Source organism: Narcine bancroftii, chromosome 3 (genome assembly GCF_036971445.1).
Source record: "Narcine bancroftii isolate sNarBan1 chromosome 3, sNarBan1.hap1, whole genome shotgun sequence".
NCBI lineage: Eukaryota > Metazoa > Chordata > Chondrichthyes > Torpediniformes > Narcinidae > Narcine > Narcine bancroftii.
The window spans coordinates 257,114,968-257,142,697 of NC_091471.1; the positions used below are offsets into that span (position 1 = coordinate 257,114,968).

At 46.2% G+C, this 27,730-nt stretch overlaps 1 protein-coding gene across 10 annotated transcripts in view; it reads left to right on the forward strand.

Annotated features, from left to right (window-relative positions):
• Positions 1-27,730, forward strand: part of LOC138758568 (cAMP-dependent protein kinase catalytic subunit alpha-like) — a 361,343-nt gene that overhangs the window by 77,649 nt on the left and 255,964 nt on the right. The window contains exon 1 of one of the 10 annotated variants that reach the window (XM_069927670.1): positions 22,838-23,374. The exons of 6 other annotated variants lie outside the window; for them this stretch is intronic. In XM_069927670.1, the coding sequence (XP_069783771.1) occupies positions 23,170-23,374 (205 nt within the window). In that variant the 5' untranslated portion in view covers positions 22,838-23,169. Of the gene's footprint in view, positions 1-22,837; positions 23,375-27,730 lie in introns of those variants that run through there. 3 more of the 10 variants (XM_069927671.1, XM_069927672.1, XM_069927680.1) reach the window with 3 other exon arrangements.

The following is a 27,730-nucleotide window of genomic DNA, read 5'->3' on the forward strand; positions in this document are numbered from 1 at the left end:
CACCAACCCTCAATGAAAAAGCCTACTTGCATTTTTTCTCTCTCTATACCCATCATAATTTTGTATCCCCATGTGGTCGATGCCAGCAATGCTGAAAGTTCCCACAACTTGTTGCCAGTTGCAACTGGCTCTCATTGGATACCATCCTGTCCTAAAGGCTGCATTTTGGGCAGTGAGGGCAATCCCTACTCATCTGGATCCCAGCCCTCGACAGGAGCACTACAGCTGCATGAGTGGATGGCCCAAATGGGTTGTCCAAGGTGATTATTTCCCTACCTGTGCCACTTTGGCAATATAATTTTCAGCAGTTATGAATTTAACCATTTGTACAATCTCAGCTATTTCCCGCCAAAATGGATCAAGGGATGAATAAGCCAGGCAAAGCAACCTGTGAAGACATACACATGGTCGGCCACAGGCTACTGCAGCGAAGAGGGGAAGAAGCCACTTAATCGACCGACACCTTCTTCAACTGAAGTTCCGTGTGTGATTTCTTTGTCTAACTCTGGTTTCTACATGTTCTGTAAAGCAACATTTGATAGACAGAAATGATCATAAATCCCATAACAATTATTCCATCAAGTGCATTCCTTCTTAAGCCATGGGAATAAAATTTAGGATGAAATAATGCAATCACACCACAACACATGATGATTTTCAAGGGGTTAGCTTAACATGGGTGAGGCTCTGTCACCTGTAAACAGGCTGATGCTCCCACTTCAGTTTGCAGTTTCAGTGACTCATTTAACAAGAACTTACTCAGAAACCAAGATATTAGTTGAGTAACTTCAATTGCCATTGGAGAAATCTATGAATAACATGCCTCATTGTCCATATACTGGCTTCACTTTTCAAATATACCATCTGTTAAACCTTGCATCTCATTTGCAAACCTTGTAGGCACTCATCAAATTCCCAAATTACATGCGGTACTAATGACAGGTTTGGGCGACGCAGTTAGCTTGGTAGTTACTGCAATATAGTTGCAGTACCAGCAATCCCATGTTCAAATCTGGGGCTGTCTGTAAGGAGTTTCTACCTTCTCCATATGTCTGCTGGGTTTTACCTGGGTGCTCTGGTTTCCTTCCACTCTTAAATATACAGGGGTTGAAAGTTAATTGGGGTATTTGGGTGGCATAGTCTGATGAGGCAAAAGTGCCTGTTACTGTGCCCTTTAACAGACTCTTGATTCATGTCATTCCTAGACAACAACTGCATGTTATATATCTTGATCAAATGAAATGATGATCAGCCCATTCTCTAAAGCTGTAGCACATTTGTACTGAAATTATAAACATCGATCAAACGTCAGTCTTTTTGACAGCCATGCTTGGGTCACGTTTCTGTGGACTTGTGCAGTCATTGACTTGCAGAGTGACCTCTGTTCATAACCTTCTGAGATAATTCTCCCAACAATAACTATTTGTGAATAACTCAGCATGAAGCATAGACTGCCCTTGTGCCTTTTGACGTTTTACAACCTTGAGATCAGCTACACATTTCCAAAAATCAGATCATTGGTCTCTCCTCAGAGGATTGTTACTTTGTAACTGCAGGTAAACCTTCTTCCACAGTAAGTTACCATGATAACCCTTTCAACCATCTGTGGGAGTTTAGTACAATTGCCTGCAATAAATCATGTTCCAAGGAGTCCTGATAATAATGGCCTGCCACTGGCAGCATGGATCTGGTTGCACTCTCCACAAAGTAACCTGTGTACCTTCACTTGGCCACCTTACCTATCTTGGTTCTGTCTTTTACAGTTACATAGCTATGAGAACTAGATGCCACAGTAGTTCATCAGTTAAAACCATAGAAACTTAGGTGCTCTGACCATGCCAAACTATTGTTCTGTCTCATCCCATTGACCTGCACCTGGACCATAGTCCTCCATATCCCATCCATGTACCTCCATATCCCATCCCATAAATGCCAGTGGGTCATGAGTCTATGGAACTTGTTGCCACAAGCGGCTGTGAAAGCAAGGTAATTGGGTGTATTTCATGCAGAGATTGACAGGTATTTGATTAGGACATCAAGAGTTATGTGGAGAAGACTGGGGAATGGGGCTGAGTGGGAGAATCAGCTCATGACAGAATGGCGGAGCAGACTTGATGGACCGATTGGCTTACTTCTGCTCCTCTATCTTCTGATCTTGTGAAATTGTTTTGTGATATTGCAGCTACAGTAGCCTAGATTCAATCCTGACCTTCCTCTGCTGCTGTCCTTTGGAGTTTGCGTTTCCCCTAGGTGCTCTGGTTACTTCCTGCATTGCCAAAGACATGCTGGGAAGGTTCATTACTTACTGTAAATAACCCCTATTGCAGGTGGTGACGAGAATTGTAGGAGTTGATTGGTGTGTGATATAGGAAATGGGCAAGGGGTTAGGACTGAGAGAAGAAGCCATAAACTCTGGATACAGGTGATATCGAGACTATGCTCGTTTACAAAGTAGTCCCATCAGTTTTTCCTTAATTTTCTTTTCATTGCAACCTGTTATTTTACAGGAATATCACCCTGATTTTCCTGTCACCAATAGACACTGGGTGTAATTTTCATTTATCAGTTAACCTACCACCCAGCAAATGTTTGGGACCTAGGAGGAAACCTGCAACCTCCACACAGCACTGGAAATCAGGGTTGAACATGGGTTGCTGGAGCTGGGAGGCACCAGCATTACCTGATGAATCAATGTACTTCCTTCTGTGTAGCAGATAAATGGACAAGCTTTGGGGGTGCCAAGGTTAGCTTAGCGGTTAGCAGGACACCGTTACAGTGCCAGCGATTGGGACCGGGTTTTGAATCCTGTGCTGTCTCTTAAGAATTTATACATTCTCCACAAGTCTGTGTGAGTTTTCCCCAGGGGTTCTAGTTTCCTCCCACCATTCAAAACATACTGGGGGTTGTAGATCAATTGGGTGTAATTGGGCACCACAGTCTCATGGTCCAAAAGGGCCTGTCACTGTGGTGTATTTCTAACTATAATTTACAATTTATGCAAGCTCAAGAATGTGACTTTTTTCTTAGGCAGCATGTAATGCATCCATGTACAGTGACACTTTGGGTCTTTTGAAGTAACGGCAATGGTAAGAATCTGATGCATGTGGCTGTTTTCAATAAGGAGGGGTAAATAATAAAGTAATGTATAGTATGCAGTCAGTCAAGTGCCATCACTCAGCATGGATATGAACAAATATTAATGGAGAAAATATTTCCTTGCTGGTATCACCAAGGTTTTCGTCTATAGCTGAACTTTGCTGGAAAACTGTCCTTGGCATTCTGACTCCTGAAGAAAAGCTTGGGCCTGAAGCGTCAACTGCCTTTAACTTTTTGTGGATGGTGTGTGACTTGAGTTTCTCCAGCACTTCTGTGTGTTGCTTGGGATTCTTCAGATTGCATCCTCAGTGGCTGGCTCTTAATGTTCCTGGAGACTGCAGGACCAGACATGGATCATACTTGGCACCCAGCAGTTTCAGAGGAGATCCTCTTGGAGAGGAAATTTGTAACTTAAAAAGCTCTAGGATCCTGCCAAGCACAGCACATAGAAGATAGCTGTCTAGTTCTTGATGGTTGTGCTAATATCTTGGGAGTTGACTGTTTTTGGCTCAGGGTTGTAGGAGCTTTGGAGGATTGGCATTGATCCTTGCAGATGGAAATCTGCTCCTCCAGCCATTGTTCAAGAATGCTATTGCCTTGCATGGAACTGAGGCTCTGTACCTGCCCCTGAGAGAATGTCTTCCTCCACATACCTCCTAAGCTGATGGAGTGAGTCTGAGGCCTTGGATCCTTTTAAGCCACTTTCAGGTGGCCACAAAACCCAACTGTAAAGCTGCACAGAATACTCCTGTGCGGCTGTCAGGTGGCTATCTGAAACCGGAAAAACCGGCCAGGAGGGTTACTTACCTAACCCTTCTCCGAGAGGTATAACTATCCTGCTTGGAGTATCGATTGTGGCAGCTGAAAGCAGCAGGATGCCAAGGGGCGGGCTGATGATGTCGCAGTGATGTCATCAGTCATCGACTCCTGAGACAAGGAAGCCAGACTAAAGTAGACCTTCATATTTTACTTTACTTTGCATCCTCTCCCCCCCTGCCGGTTACCCCCCCCCCCATCACTCTCGCCCGCCTGACTCCCGCTGCCGTTGCCAGTCTCCCCCCTCCCTCCAACACTCGCCCGCCCGACTCCCATTGCTGCTGCCGGTCTCCGCCCACCCGACTCCTGCTGCCGGTTTATCCCTCGCCTGACTGACTTCCGCTGCCACTGGCAGTCTCCCCCTCGCCCGCCCGACTCCCGCTGCTGCTTCAGGGGCGGGGGGGAGGGAAATCGTTAGCGGGAGTCGGGCGGGCAAGGCTGGAGGTGGAGAACGGCAGCGGGAGTCGGGCTGGTGAAGGTGGGGGGGAACCAGCAGCAGGAGTCGGGTGGGGGGGAGACCAGCAGTGGCATCAGGAGTCGGGCGTGCGAGTGTGGGGGGGACCGGCAGCGGAAACAGGAGTTGGGTGGGGGGGGGATTCCGGCAGCAACAGCGGGAGTTGGGCGGGCAAGGGGGGTGGAGGGGAAACAGGCAGCGGCCACGGGAGTCGGGTGGGCGAGGGTGAGACTGGCAGCGAGAGTTGGACGGGTGAGGGTGGGGGAGAGACCAGCAGCGGGAGTCAAGTCATGCCTGAGTTGTTTGTCAGGCATGCCTTGATGCGCCACTATGACGTGAGGTCAGCGTGGGTGGGACTAGGCGCCTGTCCAGAGTAGCCGGCTTTCGCTGCTCGACGGCTAGCAGTCAACTGGCACGTTTAGGTGCCAGAAAACTGTCCATTCCTTGGCCACCTAAACATGCTAGCTGAACTCCTTTGGCCGCGCCTGCATGTGCCTAATCTTCTATCAGAACACCTGAAAGTGGCTTAAGAGTAGCTTTCCAAGTGTCTCTTCCTAAATAATTCCAGATTATGAGGTTTATATGAGCAGTATTGATGGGCCAATGCTAGTAACCCCTTCCTCTCCTGCTTGACTGTAGACTGATGACGTTAAATATCTACCTCCATTTACCCTTGTCATCTGCTCCTTGAAGTTCAAGTGACTGAGCTGATACATGACAAGGAGACCAACACATGCAATGGGATACTGTTTGATTGTAGCTAATGTTGGCATCTCTGAACTCAGAAGGTAACTCTACTGATACTTTTTGAACTGCAGATAATGAGTTGGTTTCCCCTTTTCCATCTCTGTTTGATGTAGGACTAGTTTCAGGTGTTCTTCAATGTCTAACTTGCCTGAGAACTGCAGTTAGATTGCTTGTAGTGTTCTGCTGTTGGATTTTTTTTTAAATAATGATTTTGCACATTCATAAAGATACAGTTTGCTAAATGTATCGGAGAAATGAGCACCTTGAATTGGCTCCCACAACTGGACACATTTGTAAGAATAACATTTTTTCAGTGAAGCCTTAGCTACCCAAGATAGTGATGACAAGCTTTGATCTGTGATACTGCAACCTGATATCTTTGTGCTGTACCACAGTAGAAGTCCGAAAATCCGGATTGATCGGGGATTGGGTCAGTCCGGATTTTGCAGATTTTCAGGCAGTACTTTTAAAAATCAAATTTAAAGAAGAGATGAACAGGTAAATGTTGATAGTTTATTCATTAGCAAATACAGCATGTTTCATTTATTTAAATGAGCAATTTTAAAGAAAAATGAAGTCAACATTCGATGCCATTGTGCATCTGTGGCATTTGCACATGCACGTAAAAGCTCGCTAAATTTATATTTGAGAGTTTTTGAAAAGTTTAGATTCTTGGGTGGTCTGGATTTCTGCCATCCAGATTTTTGGAGTTCTACTGTACAAGCATTCTTGGCAGTGCCTCCCTTGTTTGATGTAAAACCCAGGCCTGTCCTAGTGTTGACCTGTTGTGGTGGTACACCACTGGCCTACTGCAGGGGGCAACCTCTGTACCTGCAGGAGTGTACTGCCGGCCGACTGCAGGGGGAAACCTCTGTACCTGCTGGAGAGTAAAGGGGACAGGACTGCACCTGGCCAGCTGTCAATCAGTCGACCTGAACGGATCAAGCCCCACCCGGTCGGGTGTCAATCACCCTCCGGGATATAAGCCTGCACCGGCCTCTGAATTCTCTCAGAGTTACTGCAGCTACAGCCAGCCTGGCTCTGGGGAAGTCTTTGTGGATTAAAGCCTATTGTACAGATTTTACCTTGTGTGTGTCTGATTCTGTCTAACAGCGCACCACACCAGGAAACTGTTAAGAGAGGAAAATTACTTGTATTGTGATTCGAATGGCGGTTCAGGCTCAATGAGCTGAATGGCCTAATTCTGTTCCCATGTCTTATGGTGTACTTGTTGCAATGCAGACATCTTTTGACTCTTTGAAGTTCATATCCAAGTGCACATCAATAGCCACTTTCAGGTGGCCAGAATACCCTGATGTAAAGCCGCCTATTCTACCTGAATGTGGCTGTCGGGAGGCCTCCTGAAAACAGAAAACCTGGTTCCGAGGAGTACTTACTCAACCCTCCTCAGGGAGGTATATTCTTTGCTTCTGAGCAGTCCCTCGAGGCCACTGAAAGCAGCAGCGGCTGCTAGGGGGCAAGCTGATGACGTCAGCGCAAATTTTTGAAAAACTGGAGAGTGTGTAGGCTCAGCATTACTGGTACAGTCACATTTTTCAGTACGCTAGAGGCATTTTTCTTCTCTGCTCCGGGCCCACCATGATCCTGTGTTCCTTTCTGCTTCAGCCTCGATGCACTGCAAATGATGTCACAACAGCGGGCAGGACTACGGCTACAGTCGACAGGAGCCGGCATTCGCTCCGAGGCGCCTCTCCTGCAGCCAGCCCTTTCAGGTGCCAGAACAGCGCCTTCAGCACTGCCACCTGAACATCGATGCAAACACTCCCGCAGCCACATTCTCGGAGCGATTGCACCTGAAAGCGACTAATAATATCTGTACTTGTGGGCTACTGTTTGCACCTGGCTTGTTTACTGATGTGTGAAAGATTAATTAATTGAGAGTAATTGGAAATGAACCCTCAAGGTTATAGTTGCAGTCCATGCTTTCTGGCACAGACACCTGCACTGATGAGTGAGATTGTCCTAAGATGCAATTCGATCTTTGCCAGCGGGTCTTAGACAAACTCTGCTTTTCTGTGCTTGCCACTTGCTGCACAAAGAACACCATGAATATAGGATTACATTGAAGACATAGATCAGTTAGCATCAAACAAAAACTGCTATGGAGTTCATTCAGGAGCTTGATGGCTGCAGAGAAGAATGTGTCCATGGGTAATAATGGGTCTTTCAGATTGTTGACTGCCTTTGATAGGCAGCAAGAGATGTAGTTGGTCGAAGAAGGGGAGATTGCATGATATTCTGAGCTGCATTTACAACTTCTGATCTTGAGCATTGCCTCTCCCTTACCATGTTATGATGCAAGCGTGCTTTCAATAATGTATCTGTAAGGGACAAGGGAACCTCCTTCATCTTCTAATAACCTATTTGATATTTTGGCTGCATTGAGAGATTTTGTGATGTAATCAGGGTGGTAGGTAGATAGAACAAGCTGCCTTTCGAAGTGGTAGGGGTGGTTACAATTGTAATGTTTAAAAGAGATGTAGATAAATACATACTTAGTAAAGATTTAGAAGGGCATGGGCCAAATGCAAGCAAATGGCACTAAATTAGGGTTAGATAGCCAACTTGGTTGGCATGGATGCTGGGTCAAAGAACTTGTTTCATAAAACTCCGACATATCTTTCTCATCAGTTTCCATTGATTGTGATGCGAGCTGTTGTTGCCCCCTCTCTAGCCGCATAGCTACCCCCAGTACACAAATATTTGTGGTGACTGGCATACTTGGTGACAATGCTTTTGAGAGTAATTTGGTTCATATGGCAAAATGTGGAACAGGTACTGCCAGTTCCCAGCATTGGCCTGTACTCATGTGCTGAGCTCTGCATGTGTGCATTGAGTGTCACATTGCTCGCCTGAGCCCACCTGAACCTTCACCCTCACAAACAGCCTTCCCATATTTGATGCGCTGTGGTGCAGCAAACAAACACAAAATCAAGAAGACTGTACTACAGGCTTTAATCAGCTTAAAGTTGAACACCAGGTCTATGTTGTCTCTGGTTCCACTGATTTAGAAAAGGGCCGCTCAAGTCTTTATATAGGCCAGTGATTGACAGCCGGCATGGTGGGACCAGCCTCCCAGGTTGCCTACCTGCTGTTGGCCGGTAGGAGTGTGGCTATAGGAGTGGTTGTATCAGCACATTCACCCCCTTCTTAAAAGAGTGCCGGGGGTGGGGGCTGTCCTAGGGTATTTAAAAGTTCAAGCAGTCCGGTGGTCACCTTTGTCGCTGTGACTGTTGCAGGGCAGGATCCTGGTCAATGGTTGGTGGGGGCAGGGCTGCTTTAAGGTCAGATGGGGCCAGGGTGGTCAGGGCAGCCGGTAGCGCAAGCAAGGTGGTGCCTGATAGAGTGGGGGTGTAGTAATGGGGCGGGTTGGCAGTGGTGGGGACCTGTGGAGAGGCAGCAGGTAGATGTTGTCTCCAGGGGGTCCTGGATGGGCTAAGGGTGGCCAGGATAGGGAGGCTGGGTCCCTGCTGATGCCATATCCTGGTTGAGATGGTCCTCCCATCTATTGGGGTACCTGATGTAGGCATAGTTTGGGTTTGCATGGAGGAGGTGCATCTGCTCGACCAGGGGGTTGGATTTGTGGGTCCTTACGTGCTTATGAAGGGGGTACTGGTCCTGGAGATGACAGCCATGTTGGCAGGGAGAATTCAGTCACTGATTTCCTAGGAAAGGAGAAAAGGTGTTTGTGAGGGGTCTGATTGGTAGCCATGCACAAGAGTGACCGTATGGCGTTAAGCGTCTCATGGAGGGCCTTGCCAGCAGTCGATAGACATCCTTTTGACCTCAGTGCCAGGAGAACTGCCTTCCAGATGACCACATTTTCATGTTCAACCTGCCCATTGCCCCTGGGGTTGTAGCTAGTTGTGCACCAGTGCCTTGATAATGGAGGTGGTGGAGGTGTCAGGGCAAGGGATGGCAAAGGAAAAACGGGAGTATTCATCTATAACCGAGAGGAAATAGACATTCTTATTTGTGGAAGGCAGTGGTCCCTTGAAGTCGATATTGAGTTACTCGAAGGGCCGAGTGGCCTTCACCACATGGCTCTGTGGTGGGCAGAAGAAGCGTGGCTTGCACTCTGCACAGATCCTGTAGGACTCAGACATGGTCTGGACTTCTTGGACAGTGAAGGGGACGTTCAGAGACTTAATAAAGTGCTACAAGAACGTGACACTCGGGTGGCATAGGGTGTCATTCAGCACCTGCAGTTGTTTGGACTGCATACTGGCACATGTCTGGGACAGAGCATCATTGAGTTTCCCCGGCCTATATTGGATGTCTTAGCTGAACGTGGCCAGCTTGACTCTCCAGCGCAAGATCCTGTCGATTTGATCTTGCCTCTGTGGGTGGTACTGTACATGAATACCACCACGTACTGGTCAGTGAGAAGGGTAATCCTCTTGTCTGCCGGACTGCTTTGTCTGGGCCTCCCAGGTTCAGTTTACTTTAAGTGGGGGGGGTCAGAGTTCATTTGGAACCATAATCCATATAGTTGTTAATTTATCTAATTCTTTTGAGATGAGTGCATTGTAGCATTTCAACTGCTTCGTCTGGGCCTCCTTTTCAATGGCGGAGTTTGAACCGTGAAGGGACCTGGAGTATTGAATTCAAGAGTAGGGAGGTTATGATGAAATTGTACAAGGCATTGGTGAGGCCAAATTTGGAGTACTGTGTCCAGTTTTGGTCACCAAATTATAGGAAAGATATAAACAAAATAGAGAGAGTGCAGAGAAGGTTCACGAGAATGTTGACAGGATTTCAGGGTCTGAGTTACAGGGAAAAGTTGTGCAGACTGGGGCTTTTTTCTCTGGAGCGTAGAAGATTGAGAGGGGACTTGATAGAGGTGTTTAAGATTTTAAAAGGGACAGACAGAGTAAATGTGGATAGGCTTTTTCAATTAAGAAAGGGGGAGATTCAAACTAGAGGACATGGTTTAAGATTGAAGGAGGAAAATTATAAGGGGAACATGAGGGGAAATTTCTTTAATCAGAGGGTGGTGGGGATGTGGAATGAGCTTCCGGCAGACGTGGTCAAGGCGGGATCATTGGTTACATTTAAGGAAAGACTGAATCGTTACATGGATAGGAGGGGACTGGAGGGGTATGGACCAGGTGCTGGTCAGTGGGACTAGGAGGGTGGGGATTTGTTATGGCATGGACTAGTAGGGCCGAACTGGCCTGTTCTGTGCTGTAAGTGGTTATATGGTTATAAAAGGCCATCGGTCTGCCCCTTGGTTGAGGGTGGCAGCGATGGCAACATCAGAGGCATCGCAATCCACCTGGAATGGGGTGTTCTCATCCACGGCATGCATCGCGGCAATGGCGACGTCTTGTCTGATGCGTGCGAAGGCTGCTTGCGCCTCTGCGGGGAGGGGAAAGGTAGTGGCCTGGGCCAGTGAGCTGACAATGAAGAAGTAGGGGACCCACTGGTAGTAATACAAAAAAAGCCCTAGGCACCTGCGGAGGGCCTTGAACATGTGGGGGAGGGGCAGTTCCATTTGAGGACGCATGCGTTCAGGGTCGGGACCGATGGCACCATGTTCTATGATGCAACCCAGGATGGTGAGGCAGGTGGTGCTGAACACACACTTCTTCCTGTTAGGTGAAGCTTAATGCCTCTACCATCTGGAGAAATCTCTCCAGGTTGCTATTGTGGTCCTGATGGTCGTGGCTGCAGGTGATGACATTGTCTAGGTACTGGAAGGTTGCTTTTAGTTTGTGCCAGTATACCATGCGGTCCATCTCCTTCTGAAAAACTGAGACTCCAAACGGGACCCACAGAACTTGTAGAGGCATCTGTCTGCCTGAAAGGCAGTACAAGGTTTATCCCGGGTGTGGATGGGGAACTGGTGGTAGGCCAACTTCAGGTCATTGGTGGAGAAGACCCGGTATTGGGCTATCTCATTGACCATGTCAGTGATGTGGGGCAGTGTGTAGGTGTCCAGCTAGATGTACTGATTGATGTCTGGCTATAATTGATGACCATCCTTGGTTTGCTGCTCGCTTTTACTAATAGGACTTGGGGTCTCCAGGGGCTGTTGCTGGGTTCTATAACTCCCTCCACCAGGAGTTGTTTCACCTTGACCTTGATAAGAGCCCTGTCGACTGCACAGTAGCACCTGCTTTTGGCCGCTATTCGATTGCAGTCCAGCGTTAAGTAATTATAAAGGGATGGCAGGGATACCCGAAGGATGGAGAATCTGCAGGTGGATTTGGAACGGTTGCTGGACTTTGTGTTGTGGATGGTGAGTTGGGGGAGTGGTCTACCAAAGGCAAGAGTGAGGCTGTGGAGCTGACACTGGAAGTCTAGTCCCAGGATAACAGGGGCACAGAGCTTGGGCATGGCCAGTAGCCCGAACCCTTTGTACATCTCCACACCCCCCCCCAACCCTGCTTCCACTGTCGAGTTCACTGAACAAAACCCCCGTGCTTCAACTTTACCATCTGTTAAATGACACTTCTTTTCAGCAGTTGTCACCAGTTGCTCCCTGGAAATGTTGATTATTACCTGCAGGTTGGCCTGGAAAAAATGTATGAATAGGAGACATCCTTTCCAAGCCTCTCGAGCTCTCAGTCAACCTGCGAGCATGTCTTCAGGAATTAACTAGAGCAGCCATCTGTATATACAGAATACTCTGTAGCAGCTGGTAAGTACTACTGGCATTATCTTTAAGGACTAGGTCACAGCTGCAAGAAATTGCATTAAACCTTTTGAGGTAACTCAAAATGGAGCTACACAAGTGAGCCTGACAATATTGTTATTCAATTGAAATGTTGAAAATTTGCAATTTTTTTTTCTCGACTTTTTAAAACAAGGAGTCATGCAACTCTACTTGAACAGTGAATAAATAATGCTGACAAACCTGTGGATTGGTGTCTTAAAGCATTATCTTGTTTGTTTCCTTGCTGATGTCTCTTATCAACTGAATATTTTAAGTACAGTACTTCCTGCTTCTATGCAGCATATGGAGTTTTCTGCTCTTTGTTCTTTCTTAGACCCTGTTTGAATTCTTCATTTATATTGTTGTTCTTGTGTTGAATAATTCAGTGACTAAGTTAAAGTGATATTCTTGGAGCAGCAGGGTACAGAAGAAATTTGTCTCAAGTACGTAAGAGACATGCAGGAATTCTTGCGTACCTTTGCAGTTTGGTGTAGGTCAAACACATACCTGCTTCCACTTCAAGTATAACTGGTGTGTTTTTTTTCAAATATTCCGTTTAGCTGACAGAACCGTAGTGATGGTTGTTTTGCTTGCATTGCCCCTTTTAATGTAGTGAACCATCCATCTGAACCATTATCAAACAAAAGTTTGCATACAGCCATTAAAAGAAGAAAAGATTTTAAAAGATCTTAAAGGAAGCTGGCTGGAAACATTAATGAAGGGAATCTCTGTTTTGTAAAAGCATTGGGACTTGTGAATGTGCTTTTTAGTGACTGGGAAATGAAAAGAGGCAATGTGAGAAAGGCCAGGAGACACCAGAGCTCAGTAGCGTACAGTACCAGAGTAACCTCTTCACACCAACCATCAAGAATCCTTTGACAGTAACCCTACATTATTTCCATCAACTGTCCCTAGATCTACCACTTGACTGCACTGTGGAAACACTTTAAAGTGGCCAATCAGCCAGGACCACAAGGTTTTGAAGAGTGGGGATATTAATGGGTAGCAGATGACCATAAGGAGATCTGTATATGACACAAGATGATGCTGGCATTTGAGGCAATATAGGTTGGTAAGGACATTGAGGGTATGGAACTTGTGAGTTAGAATTAGCCAGTAGAAATTTGGATGTGTTCGAGTTTCCATATGGTTAGTTCACTGCCCCATCATAGTACATCAGCACCTCCCCACCTCAAAATCAAGAGCATTCATCATCCTTTTAAATCCTAGTGACTAGAGACCCGACCTGCTTGCCTGCTCCATATAAGGTGAACCTGCCCGATGAGCCTTCTCCATGCTGTATGTTACACAGAGGCATTCCTCAGTTTGACCCTTAATCTTGGCATCTTGGACCCAGAATCTCGTTGTGGCCTCCTCTACTTCGGAAAGACTGGGAGATCATTTCATTGAGCATCTTTTCTCTGTCCACGGCAATAACAGGGACCTCCCAGTAGACAATCATTTTAATTCCACACACCATTCCCACACCAACATATCTGTCCATGGTCACATGCACTGCCAAACCGAGGCCACCTGCAAAATGGAGCAGCAACACCTAATATTTTGTCTGGACACTCTCCAATCAGATAGCATTAAAAGCGACGTCTCCCTAAACCCCCCCCCCCTCTCTCTTTCCCTATAAGAAAGAGAGGGGGGAGGTCTCCATTCCTCCAGCTCCCCACCTCTTCCCTCTCCATAGAGGTACTCCCTCCCCATCACTTTTCAGCTCTTCTGCTCTCCCACCATATCCACCAGCCTGATGGCCTGCACTCACCCTTTGTCCCTTCCCTCCTCCCCCCACCCCCCAACCTTTTTATTCAGTCACCTGCCTGCTTCTTGCTCAAGGCCCCAAACATTGGTTACCCTTTGATTCCTATAGATGCTCTGTGACTTGCTGTGTTTCTCCAGCACTTTTGTTTATTGCACTGTAACCCAGCATCGGCAGACTTTTCTGTTCAACTCTTGGATTCTTTTGATGCCTTTTCTTGTTCCATGGTTGAAATTCCTTATAGCCTCCTACAATTTAGTATCCTTTTTGGGTTGTTAACAAGTAGCCAATCTCCAGTGCAGCCATGGTATTCAGAAAGGTTCATTCACTGTACAGTAAAAACACAACGCTGGAGAAACTTGGCAGGTTAAATAGTATATTTTATATAGCAAAGATAAAGATGCAAAACTGACATTTCGGGCTTGAGCCCTTCATCAAGGTATGAAAAATACTTCAGTCTCTCTCCCTTTCCTTTACCTTTGACTTCTTTCCTTCAGCTATCCACCCCTTCCCCCTCTCCCTGTATGCTGGTGTCATCTCCCTCCCTTATCCACCTATTACCTCTTGCCTTTGGGACTGTGCTCTTCCCCCCTCCCCCATCATTTTGTTTGGGGGGCCTTGTCTACATTATTTCATACCTTGATGAAGAGCTCAAGCCTGAAACATTGGTTCTGTATCTGTATCTTTATCTTTGCTATATAAAGTACTCGAGATGGCAGAGGTCGACAGCATCGAGTCCACGCTGCTGAAGATCCAGCTGCGCTGGATGGGTCACGTCTCCAGAATGGAGGACCATCGCCTTCCCAAGATCGTGTTATATGGCGAGCTCTCCACTGGCCACCGTGACAGAGGTGCACCAAAGAAAAGGTACAAGGACTGCCTAAAGAAATCTCTTGGTGCCTGCCACATTGACCACCGCCAGTGGGCTGATAACGCCTCAAACCGTGCATCTTGGCGCCTCACAGTTTGGCGGGCAGCAACCTCCTTTGAAGAAGACCGCAGAGCCCACCTCACTGACAAAAGGCAAAGGAGGAAAAACCCAACACCCAACCCCAACCAACCAATTTTCCCCTGCAGCCGCTGCAACCGTGTCTGCCTGTCCCGCATCGGACTTGTCAGCCACAAACGAGCCTGCAGCTGACGTGGACTTTTACCCCCTCCATAAATCTTCGTCCGCGAAGCCAAGCCAAAGATAAAGTACACTGTTTGATCTGCCGAGTTTCTCCAGCCTTGTTTTTTTACTTCAACCATGATGTCTGCAGACTTCTGTGTTTACTGCACTTTATACAGTATGCTGTTTCTTAAAATCTTCAATTTCCACAGCCAAATCATTATTAAAATTAACTAATGGAGTGTGGAAATAAATGGAGGGGGTGGTAAGGAGCAAATTCCAGCATCAAAATTGCCCATGTAAAATGGCTTCAGTTCCTTTATTTCTAATTTAATGGCACGTGTGCCATTAAAGTTAAAACAATATTCAATGTGAATTGACAGCTCATCTTTTAGCTCGTGTTCTTAGCTGACAAAAAAAAATGGTGATTTTCAAACATATTTCTGAAATAAAAGCCCTTGCATGAGAAGAGACAAACATATTTATAATTATCCAAACAAGGAAGACCAGGAAATAGGTTAAAATTGGTTCTGTAGAATTCCTTTGGTTCATCCTATTTTCTGTGAGTCTTGGTCAAAGAATTGCTGTGTGGAATATTTTTTAAAAGCACGAGTACAGCAAGCGGAATACAGCATGAAATATAAGCTACTCAAATGGAACTTCTAATTAGTTTTTAAGATTGTCAATTTAAAAAAAAACATTAAATAAAATGCATTGAAAAATACGGGCAGTATGATAACGCAGCAGTTAGTGCTGCTGCCTCATGGTTCCAGGGACCTAGGCTCAATCCTGATCTCTGCTGCCATTTGTGCGGAGCTTGAACATTCTCCCTGTGATGACATAAGTTTCTATTAGATCTTCCTGTTTCCTCTCGCTTTCGAAGGATGTCCTTCTAGGCAGACTGCTTGCTGCAAGTGGTAAATGAAGCAAAGAGGAGTTGATGGACATGTGAGAGAATAATTTGTAGAGGGACAAAGAAATAATAGACTGATGGGGTTGTTTTGCTGGAAGCCACCATCAAACACATGGGACAAATGATCGGCTTCTATCTTAATAAGACATGGGAAGCTAAAGTCCAATGAGCAGAGACTGGATTTCAATGCAATACACAAAAGTGCTGAAGAAACTCAGCAGCTCATGCACCATCTATAGGAGGGGCCTGAGCCTTTCGTCAAGATATGAGCAAAAAGCAAGCAGGCACCTGAACAAAAAGGTGGGTGGAGGGTGAGGAGAGGAGGGAAAAGAGGGGCAGGTGGAGGAGCACAGGCCAGCAGGCAAGAAGTCATAGGTAGATTTGGGTCAGAGGGCTAAAGAATGAAAAAGCTGAGGTGATGGGGTAGCTCTCTGAATGCAGAGGGAAGGTGGTGGGCTGGAGGGAAGGAGATGGGGAAAGGGAAAGAGAGAAAGGGGAGGGGCGTAATGGAAGTTGGTGAAGTTGATGTTAATGCCATTTGGTTGGACAGTGTCCAGAAGGAATATTAGGTGTTGTTCCTTCAATTTGCAGGTAGCCTGGGTTTGGTAGTGCAAGATGCCGCAAACAGTTATGTCGGTGTGGGAATGGGGTGTGGCATTAAAATGGTTGGCCACTGGGTGGTTCCTGTTATTGCAGTGGCCAGAGCGCGAAGGCACTCAACAAAATGATCCCCCAGTCCGCATGCAGTTTCTCCAATGTAGAGACCACACTTGGTTTGGCAGTGCTCGAAGCCATTGACAAACATGTGATTTCAAATATTTTATTGTCATCATTCCTTCCTACAGTTATTTCTTTCTCCCAGGTTACAAGAAATATGTGGAAATGAAAATTCTTTGTTGGCCCTTAATTTCTGTGAATTCGGGGGCACGATTGGCACCACATCTTTAGAGCACCAGCAGTTGGGACGGGGATTAAAATCTTGTGTTATCTGTAAGGAGTTTGTACATTCTCCCCGTGTCTGCATGGGTTTTCCCCAGGGACTACGGTTTCCTCCCACCATTTGAAATGTACTGGTCATTGTAGGTCATTTGGGTGTAAATTGGACAACACAGACTTGTGCCGAAATGGCCGGTTAAATTTAAAAAACACTTTTTTCACTCTAAAATAAGGCATGATATTAGGCAAATGTACATAGTGCCTGTGATCAATGCAGTTTCAGCATTTAAGCTAGAAATAATCACATCATTAAGAGCATGGAATAGTGCCTACATCATCAGTTAAGACTTTCCTTTAGTACTTCCTAAACCTGTGACCTCTACCACCAGGAAGGACAAGGCAGCAGGTGCACAAGAGCGCCACCACTGCAGGTCTCCTTTCAAGAGTGAAACACAAAAGTCTGCAACCATCATGGTCGAAGTAAAATCACAATGTTGGAGAAACTCAGCTGGTCAAACAGGGTACTTTATATAGCAAAGATAAAGATACATAACCACCGTTTCGGGCTTGAGCCCTTCATTATGAGGAAAATATAGACGGGCTGCCAGACAAAATGAGGAGGAGCAGGGGGAGGACCACAGACCCACAGGCAGGAAGTAATAGGTGGATCAGGGAGGGAGGGCACACCAGCTAATGGGGGGAGGGGTGGGAAGGGGGTAGAGAGCTGGAGGAGGAGACAGAAGGAGGGAGAAGAGAGAGAACAGGCTAGCAGAAACCAGAGATATTGATGTTAATGCCATCAATTGGAGAGTGCCCAGACAGTATATTTGGTGTTGCTCCTCCAATTTATGGGTGGTCCTGGTTTGGTAGTGCACAAGACCATGGACAGAGATGTCAGCATGGGAATGGGTCATTGACAGAGCTCTCCCAGTTACATGCACCTGCCTACATTTTGCTCATACCTTGATGAAGGGCTCAAGCCTGAAACGTTGATTATGTATCTTTATCTTTGCTATATAAAGTTCACTACTTGACCTACTGAGTTTCTCCAGCATTGAGTTTTTAAGTCTCTGATGCACAAACAATGACTCCAAAAGACTGAAGTTGAACAAACTGCTTTAGAACAAAGGCACATCCGTGCTGCTCGACTGTTCTGCCCCAGGTAGTGGGCTGTGGAACAGTCACCTTTATTCTGGAGTCTATGGGAGAACCCACAGATAAAGTCGGCCAATGGTTGTTTCAAAACAGATAAATATACACATACAATGGTTCACCACATTCACCCCTTGTTTTAAGAATCCGGCAGGGTGAAGTGGTGGTGATACAGTTACAAATTAAGTCTATCAGGTGGTCTAGTTTTTCACAGTGACTGTCGTAATTTGGGATGCAGTTGCAGCGCAGTAGTGGGGTCCTGGGCAGTCTGTGACGCCTGTGTGCATTCGTCGGCATTGGGCTGGTGGGTATGCGGCATCAAGTCTGCCATGTCCTCTGTTGCGAGTGAGGTAATGTGCCATGGCCCTGTTGCATCATGGGTGGCTAGGGGTGAGGGGAGTGTGGAATGATCAGTGAAGGTCTCCAGGGCTCCTGAGGGTGCCAAATCCCTAATGGAGACTGACCTCATGCCCATTAGGGTACACCATATAGGCGTATTGGGGTTGGCATAGAGGAGGTGGACTCTTTCGATCAGAGGGTCAGACTTATGGCTACTCGCATGCTTCCAGAGTAGGACTGGCCCTGAGGACATCAGCCACACTGGCAGCATGGTCCCAGTCTCAGATTTCCTGAGAAAGGAAGACATATGTTCATGCGGTGTTGCATTTGTGGCAGTACATAGGAGAGACCAGATGGAGTAGAGCTCCTCTGGGAGGACCTCTTGCCAGCAGGAGACCAGAAGATCCTTAGACCGTAGGGCTAGGAGGACGGCCTTCCAGACCATTGTATTTTCCCTTTCCACTTGCCTGTTCCCCCAGGGGTTGTAGCTGGTGGTCCTGCTTGTAGCAGTGCTTCTGGCCAGCAGGTAATGACGCAACTTGTTGCTCATGAAAGAGGTCTCCCGGTTGCTGAATAGAGTGAAATGGTTGCACAGGGTCTTGATGACTGTGGCTGCTGTCATGTCGGAGTGAGGGATGGGAAACGGAAAATGGGAGTACTCATCAATAACATTGAAGAAGACACATTGCGGTCCGTGGAGGGCAGGTGGTCTTTATTAACAGGATATTGTAATTGTTGGTGGAGAGATCGATTATCCATCTCAATATCTTGTCGTTCTGCTGAGTATTGAACATGAACGCAACAGCCTGTTGGTCAGTTAGCAGGGTGAATCGTTTACCAGTCAGGTAGTTCAGCAGTGCTGCACTACTTCAACAGAGGAGAGTTGAATTTCGGGGCCCTGGAAGGTACAGGAAAAGAAAACAATGGGTCTGCCCACCTGGTTAAGGGTAGCAGCCAGAGCAAAGTCTGATGCATTGCTTTCCACCTGGAATGGGATGCGCTCATCCACTATACCTGCCTTGATGCCGCTGAAGGTTGCACAGGCCTCTGGCGTCAGAAGGAAAGAAGTGGATTTGATGAGTGGGCGAGTCTTGACTGCAGAGTTAGAGACCCACTGGGCATAGTAAGAGAAAAAGCCCAGGTGCTTTCTTAGGGCCTTAAGGCTGTGGGGGAGGGGAAGTTCCAGGAGTGGGGGCATATGGTCAGTATCTGGAGCAATAACTCAATTCTCAATGAACATAGCTGAGAATGGCAAGGCGGGTTGTGCAAAATAAGCACTTAACCTTATTATACATGAGATTAAGGAGCTTGGCAGTTTCAAGGAATTTTTGATGGTTGGTGTCATGGTCCTGCAAGTCATGGCCACAGACGGAGGATGTTATCAAGATAAGGGAATGTGGCCTGCAGCTCGTACTGATCCACCACGTGGTCCATTTCCCGTTGGAAGACTGAGATTCCATCAGTGATGCCGAAGGGGACCCAAAGAAGCGGTAGAGGTGGCCATCCACCTTGAACCCAGTATATCGGCGGTCCTCTGGGCTGATAGGGAACTGATGATATGGGGATTTCAGGTCAATGGTAGAAAAGACCCGATGCTGTGTGATTTGGTTCACCACATCGGATATCGGGGGAGAGGATGCGCATCTAGTTGTGTGTATGTATTAATGACCTGACTGTGGTTGTTGACTATCCTGTTCTTCTCCCCATTCCTCACGACCACTACTTGTGATCTCCAAGGACTGGTGCTGGAGTCAATGATCCCCTCACTAAATGACATGTGGCCTCTGCCCAAATAAAGGCCCTGTCCCTGGGACTAATCTTCTACTTTTGGTGGTGACAGGTTTACAGTGGGGGTGATTGGAGGGGTGATTTTGAGCATAATGAGTCCTCAGATCGTTTGCGATGAGTGAACTGGGTTGCTGTCTGGGTGTAATGGGGGTGGGGTGGGAGCTGAAGGGTAGATAGAATGTAGTTGGCAATTTGAGAACTGTTGGTTACACTTTTAAGGTGACATTAAAAATCAGTCCCAGAAACACAATAACACAGAGCTGTGACATCACCAAAAGTTTAAAGTCTTTATAGTCTGTACCTGCATGGTCTGAGACAGTACACAGTAGCCATGAACATCCATCATATGCGACTTTGAGGCCAAGGAGACCTTTTGGTTTACTGGCCATACTACGAGGGAGTAGCACTGCTCCGTGTCGGGATAAATAAAGCTCTCCATGCTTCCACTATCGAATAGACAACTCGTCATGTGGCCATTTACCTGAATGTCCATCATTGATCTGATGAGTTGATGTGCGCTGGCCTGGTCGAGTGTGATGGAGGCCAGTGTAGGAGCATTGATTGTTGCATGCTGATTCGGAAGCTGGTGGTGTCCAAGATGGTGGCCCCCATGGCCTACACGTGGCGCTGCTGAATCCTGAGTCACACGTGCTGCTATTTTACAGCATTGGCGGCATCCAGGATGGTAACCCCCATGATCTGTACGCTGTGCTGTTGGGAAGGGGTTTAGATCTACACACCTTAGCATAATGTCCGTTCTTACTGCAGCTGAAGCAGACCCTGTCTTTCGATGGGCAGCGTTTCCTTGGTGCTTGCCAAGCCCACAGAAATAGCACTTCGGGTGCTCTTGGAGTACAGCAACTGTGGTTGGGTCACTAACAACCTGGCAGTGGCGATAGAAGACATTCCTGGGGTACTGCCACTGTGGTCGGATCATTAGCAGGGTGAGGGGATGTAGCACATCGCAAGATGGCAGCATGTGGGGCAACCATGAGGCGGCCGCATTGTCAGTTGAAAAGGCCTCCATAACCTGAAGGGCCATTTCCAGCATACCTGCTAGCTCAACTACTCTCCACAGACTGAGCACCTCTTGCTCCAATAACCTTTGGCGAACGCAGTTCAACCTGATCACTGCAACACTGGAATCCCTGATCAGGTCTTCCATGTACTCTGCAGCCATCAAGGCTGCACAGGCTCCTCCGAGGGTTCACAGGGCCCAGAAGAACTCAGCAATTGACTCCCCAGGTCGCTGCTTTCGGGTCACCAGGAGATGCCTGGTGTAGACCATTAATCTTTCATAGGTACTGGCCCTTAGAATGTCCATGGCCTCCTGATCATTGAGTATACCAGGATGCTGACTCAGGAGTGCAGTACCTGTAATTTCTCAGTCTGACCGCACTGTGGCTGAAGATGCCTGCATAGTTAGAGTTCAAAGTTAATAAATGCCTCAAGGGATGGAGGGTTGATTTCCTCCTTCTCTGGCTTCAGGATCTGCTCCATCATAAAACTGAACCTAATAAAATTGATGCTCCAAAAGACTGAAGTTGAACAAACTGATAGGCTTTTAATAGCTTTAGAACAAAGCCACGTCCATGCTGTTCCGCACCGGGGAGGGGGCTTTATTTTGGAGCCTGTGAGAGGAGTTACAGGTACAGTCAGCCAAAGGGTGTGCCCAAACAGATAAATATATACATACAGTGATTTACCACACTCTCTTTTCAAGTTGTCTTGAAAATATGGAGCAGGAACTTTACCATTGCTCTGTATGAATCCTGACAACTCTGTCAATTTCCCCCCAACCACACTTTGGGAGTAACTTCACCTAAAAAGACTCCAGCTGTCCAAGAAGGTGGCTAACTACCAGTATTTTTAAGGGCAACTAAGGAAAGGCAATATCTTTCTCCTGATAAATCTGATCTTAAAGTTGGACTCCAAAATATTGGAATATCAACAATTGGACGGCACAATAAGCATACCGATTAGCGCAACACTATCAGCTCCAGTGACCTGGGGTTCAAATCTAACATTGTGTGTAAGTAGTTTGTACGTTCTCCCCATGTCTGCATGGGTTTCCTCCAGATGCTCCAGTTGCCGCCCACCCTTCAAAGCATCCCAGCATTGTAAGTCATTTGGGCGCCACGAGCTCGTGGGCCAAAAGGGTCTGTTACCGTGCTGTATGTCTAAATTTAAAATAAATTGTTGTCAGTAATTTTCTCCTTGTATTCTTTTTTTGCTCTCCTGGCTTTGCTCTTGCTCCACTTTGTTTGTTCCTCATCCCAATCCCCCTCGATGTCCCTTCCCACATCCGGTTTACTTTAAGTGGGGCGGGGGGGTCAGAGTTCATTTGGAACCATAATCCATATAGTTTCTAATTTATCTAATTCTTTTGAGATAAGTGCATTGTAGCATTTCAACTGCACTGGCCACTTAAAATAGGTTCCTCTATGCAAAATAAAAAAAAATAGCCTCATAAATGTTGCTTTTCGAATTTCAGTTCTATTAGTAATAAATGCTTTGTGGTTCATTTCTCAGGACTGTTTCTTTACATATATCATTGAAGGAGCAAATAATCTCTTTTATCTTGAACTGAACTACTGCTGATATATGAGCAGAAGTTGGCCATTCAGCTCGTCGTGTCTGCTCTGTCATTCCATTTGATACCCTAATTATTCAGATACTGAAAAAGTTAGACTAGTTATTGTTCTGCACGTTTAACCCTGATACAAAGCAAGTCTTCAACCCCCTTGCTAGTTTTCATACTGCGCTGCCACTAAGCCTCTGGCTTATTGAATGAAATACTGATTTCGGTGAGTGTTTGGAGAGGGAGATCTTTTTGGTGGCAGAGCATTCTTAGAAGTTTAACAATATATGTTTGAAAGGTGTTTACCAAACACGGATTGACATGTGGCTAATCTCTGCAAAGTGTGCCTTCCGACTCATATTACAAGCTTTACTGTCTGCTGCCTCCCAGTTGCTTTGGTAATTGTGCATAGCAGTCAGTAGAAATATTCCTCTGAGCGTGTTCTGCCTGAATTTCTGAAGGTTCACCATGAGCAATTTGCCTAAACCTATCACATTGCTGGACTAAAGCCAAAAGAAAGTTCTTTTTTTTCCCTGTGTTCTTACTGTCTTTAAATAACCAGCTGGAAGCAGTGTCTATCAGTGTTGCTCTTCGCTGTGTATGATCAGGAAGGTGTGCGGTTTACTGCAGGCTGCTGGGCTAGCCTGTTCATCAGTTGCATTTGCTGAGTGAAGCCAGGATGTTGTTTGAGTCTTGCTGTTAAAATTAGCTCCGTTTTTCTCTGCTGTGAGCGTTGATGACACGAGACAAAGCAAGAAGAATCCAGCGGATCTATGTTTTAAAATCATGAATCAGTGTTCAGAGGTGACCTGTCAACGAGCTGCTGATCGCAAAGGGTCAAAAATGTCCTCCGCTTTTCAAAAGCTTGAGAACTTGGCCATACGGCTCTTCAACAGGAGTACAAGGGGGTCTTCACAGGACTTTGAGACGACAGGTTCAGAAAGTGACACCAGACAGGAATCGGAGCACTGTTTAGCCTGGAACTTGCACAGTGAGTGCCTCTTTGTATATTAAACATTTTCTTGTATTTTGACCGGTTTAATGCTTGACTGAATTTCAGAACTACTGTTAATTAAATGCTCAATGTAGTATCATTTCTTAATTGCAGTGTATTTGAATATTTGCTCATTGCTGGAGGGGGTTTGAGCTGTAATGAAATGTCTGAATTAAGAACGTGGTGAAATGCTGTTTGCTTAATTTATTATGCAGTGCTTTGATGGAAAGCTCATACACCCTAACCATTCACATCCAAGTGCAGGTGCTGTTTGTGCAGAGAACCCCAACAGACTTATCACAGATCACTTGTATTTCAGGACTAAGCCTCTCGTGGTAGCATTTATGTTTCAGTCCTGCCAATGAAAAGGCCATGTTGAATTTAGTGCAGCAGTAGGTTTCCTAGTTTATTCAGCTGCTCTCTGTGAATCAAGCAATCTAATGCTTGTAACTTGTAATCTTGATTCTTTGTACATTCAAATCAGATATTGCATTCTGTTTTTTTTTGTCTGTGGCGCTTTGGTTGTAATTCATTGCAAGTAATGGCGTAGAAATCTCTTGTGCTTGCATTGAGCAAGGATCCAAAAATTGATTTTTGGCCAGCATCAGGCTAGTTTGTCTTTACATTTTGGCTTCAAGAGGAAGACTTTCTGTGGAAATGGTTTGTGTTGCTCTGAGGTGAAGGGAGAGGGGTGGGTTCTGTACTCTCCTTGAATGTTTAATTTGACCTTGGGAATGTTTCAAGCTGACCTTGATTATCTTTGCTGAAAATCATTGAATCGTTTACCACAGCATGAGGTCATTTGGCCGATTTCACCTGTATTATCTTTCACCATACAGACAATGGTTTCCTTTGAGATGAGTTTATTGTCATTACTAAAGTGCAGTGCACACACACATGCACTGAAATTCTTGCTGGCAGCAGCATAGATTCAGATACACTTTTCATTTGTGCATCCAATTCACTTTTCAGAAGTTGCCAATGCATCTTCTTCCACCATCTTTCTGCAAAGTGCATTCTAACCATTGGGTGTGGCGGTTAGCGCAATGCTTTTACAATACCAGCAATCCAGGTTTGAATCCAGCGCTGTCTGTAAGGAATTTGTATGTTCTCTCCATGTCTGTATGGATTCCCCCCCACCCCCCAGAGCTCCGGTTTCCTCCCACCCTAAAAAATGTACTGGGTTGTAGGTCAATTAGGTGTAATCGGGCAGCATGGGCTCATGGGCCAAAGGCCTGCTAAATGTCTAAATTTTAAAATTTAACTTGTAGCAAGTCTTATAATTTAAACAGAAATCTCCTCTTTGGTTCTTTGATCAGATATCATGAATCCCAACCCTTCAGTGAAACAAATTTTTAATTCTCCTTGTTACTCCTTCAAAGACCCTCACAGCTTCATCAATTCATCCAGCATCCTCAGTGGCTCAGCAATAGGTCTGCTTTCTCAGATCCAGTGACTCAGATTCAATCCTGTGCAATGTGCATGAAGCACATTCTTGTGACTGTGTGGGTTTCCTGCAGGTTGTCTAGTTTCTTCCTCCCCACTGCCCCATTTCTCAAAGTATGTGGATTTTTAGGTAAAATGGTCTCTGTTAATTGTGTTTCATGCTGGTGAGTGGCTGAATCTGGGGAGAGTTGCTGGGAATTCAGGGAAAATATAATTGGATTGATAGTGTAAATGGGTGCTTAATGATCGTGGAAACTCAATGGGCTGAAGGGCCTGTGGACAAGCGTATAGGTCTGCCTACTCCCAAAATGCATCGCTGTTTCTTTGTGTGAAGTGGCAAATGTCACATCTGCCCATTTCCCCGTACACAATTAGAACATAGAACTGTACTGCACAGAGCAGCCTTTCAGCCCTCGATGTTGTGCCAACCCATATATTCCTTAAAAAATAGTACTAAACCTTCCCTACCCAATAACCCTCTATTTTTATTTCTCAAATTATCTTTATGTTTGAGCCTCCACCAACATCCCCAGCAAAGCATTCCAGGCACCCATAACGCTCTGCATAAAAAAAAACTTAATCCTGATGTCTCCCTGAAACTTCCCTCCCATCACTTTGTACATATGTTCTCTTATGTTTGTTGATCCCACCTTGGGAAGCAGGCACTGACTGTCTACCACACACATGTCAAACTCTGGCCAGCGGGCCAAATTTGGCCCGCGATATAATTATATTTGGCCCGCAAGATCATTTCAAAAATGTATTAGAGGTGGCCCGCCCTGCAGCGAGAGCTGATGCTGTTTTTTGGTAATGTCACCCCCACCATCCTCCCCCTTCATTGCACATCCTTCCCCATTGTAACACGAGAAATTGTAACACGAGAAGTCTGTCGATGTCATCAGCCGGCAAGCCAGTTGGAAGGCTCCCCGCACAACCAGTCACTTCTTCCACCTGTCGAGCGGTGCGGCGGATGGGCGAGCGCCTGTGATTTCCTGTCGACGCGACGGGCATGGCAGGCTGCGCACAGCCCCCGGGCAGCGCGAGCCCCGCGTGACTGGCACCGAACGGCCCTTCCACAGCGCGAGTGCACTTCTCCCGGATGCCACGGCCTTCAGCGCTTGCACCCGCGCGGTCCCCAGGGACGGCTGGTTCGGCCCTGCACGAGAAGAGAGAGATGGTGGCTGTCCGCAAAGGCTGATCGGCAGCGCGCTGGGCCTGAGTGGGTGGGTAAACAGAGGTGGGCAGAGGGTGTAGGTGAGGAGTAATGGGCAGGGGAAGTTATGGTGGTGCGAGGGGCAGTTAGAGGGAGGGATGAGTAGAAGGAGGGGTGGATAGGGAAGAGGTAAAAGGGGAGGGGCAGGGCGAGTAGGGGAGGGGTGATTAGAGGGTGAGAGACGGGTAGAGGGAGGAACAGGTTGAGGGGAGAGGCAGTAGAGGGGCGTGTATAGGATGGGGTGGGTAGAGGCAGAGCGAGTGGAGTGAGGGGTGAGTAGAGGTTGGGTAAAGGACTGGTCAGGTAGAGGGATGGTGGGTTGAGGGTGAATAGAGGCCTAGAGCCTGAGGAGTGAGCAGGGAATGCTGACTCCTGATGCAGGCCAAAATGGACACAGCCTGTGAATGCTGACTACATCTCCACAGGGACCAAATATGTTTCCCTCAGGTCAAGCAAAGGGTGAACTTGAGCTACCTACTCCTGACCTGTAACATTATCCTCCTAAAGTTTAACATGACATATGTTGAAAGAAGAGAAAACATGCAGATGTTGTTGAAAATTTTCAATAAATATTTAGTTCGGCCCTCGACTTAGTCCAAGTTTTTAATTTTGGCCCTCCGTGAATTTGAGTTTGACCCCTGGTCTACCATATCTATGCCCCTCATAATCTCGTAAACCTCCATCAGTTCTCCTCTCATCCTTCTACACTCCAAAGATAAAAGTCCCAGTTCTGCTAACTGCCTCATAAAACGTGTTTTCCCATCAAGGCCACATCCTGGTAAATCTCCTCTGCTCCCTCTCCACAGCTCCACATCCTTCCTATAATGATCATCTAAAGTAAGTCCAAAATTGTCCAACAATAAAGCCTTAACTTGATAATAACAAAAAAAGTATTAGTTGGAATTTTGTATTTTTCTTTCATGCTTTGAAGAGAAATAAAGTAACCAGCTTCATAACAATCTTCAACAGTTTTAATTCCTTTCTGATTCCATATTTTCAAAAACTGATTATTAAGAGTAAAAGGAAAAAGTTTATTCTGATATAAAAGTGTTTTAGCTGAAATTTCCCCTTGGGTATCTATCTCATCATTTATCCTATTCCATAATTCAATTACTCAGAACAGGCAGATTATTATTAATAATTATTAGCTTAGTATTCCATTTATAAATAGATTGTGCCATATTCTTCTGAACTGAATCCCCCATTAATGAATCCCAGCATCCCATAGGGCTTCTTAACATCCTATCAACCTATGCAGCGGCCTTGGGGTTGTATGGATTTGAACTCGAAGGTCCCTCTGTTCATCTTTTTTTTTTACCTTAAGTAAACGATCATTAACCCTGTACTCAGACTTCTGGTTTGTCTTTCCAAATTGCATTACCTCACACTTAACGGGATTGAACTCCATCTACCTCTTTTCTGCCCAATTTTCCACCCTGTCTATATCCTTTTGTAACCTTCAACAACCTTCAGCTCAATCCACAACTCTTCCAACCTTCAATGCATCCAAAAACTTACTGACCCATCCTTCCGCATCTTTATCCAGGTCATTTATAAAATTCACAAAGACCAGGGGTCCTAGAACAGATCCTTGCTGCACTCCACTAGTCACCGGCCTCCAGCCAGAATACTTTCCTTCCACTACTATTCTCTGCTTTCTTCCTGTAAGCCAATTTTTTTATCTACACACCGAA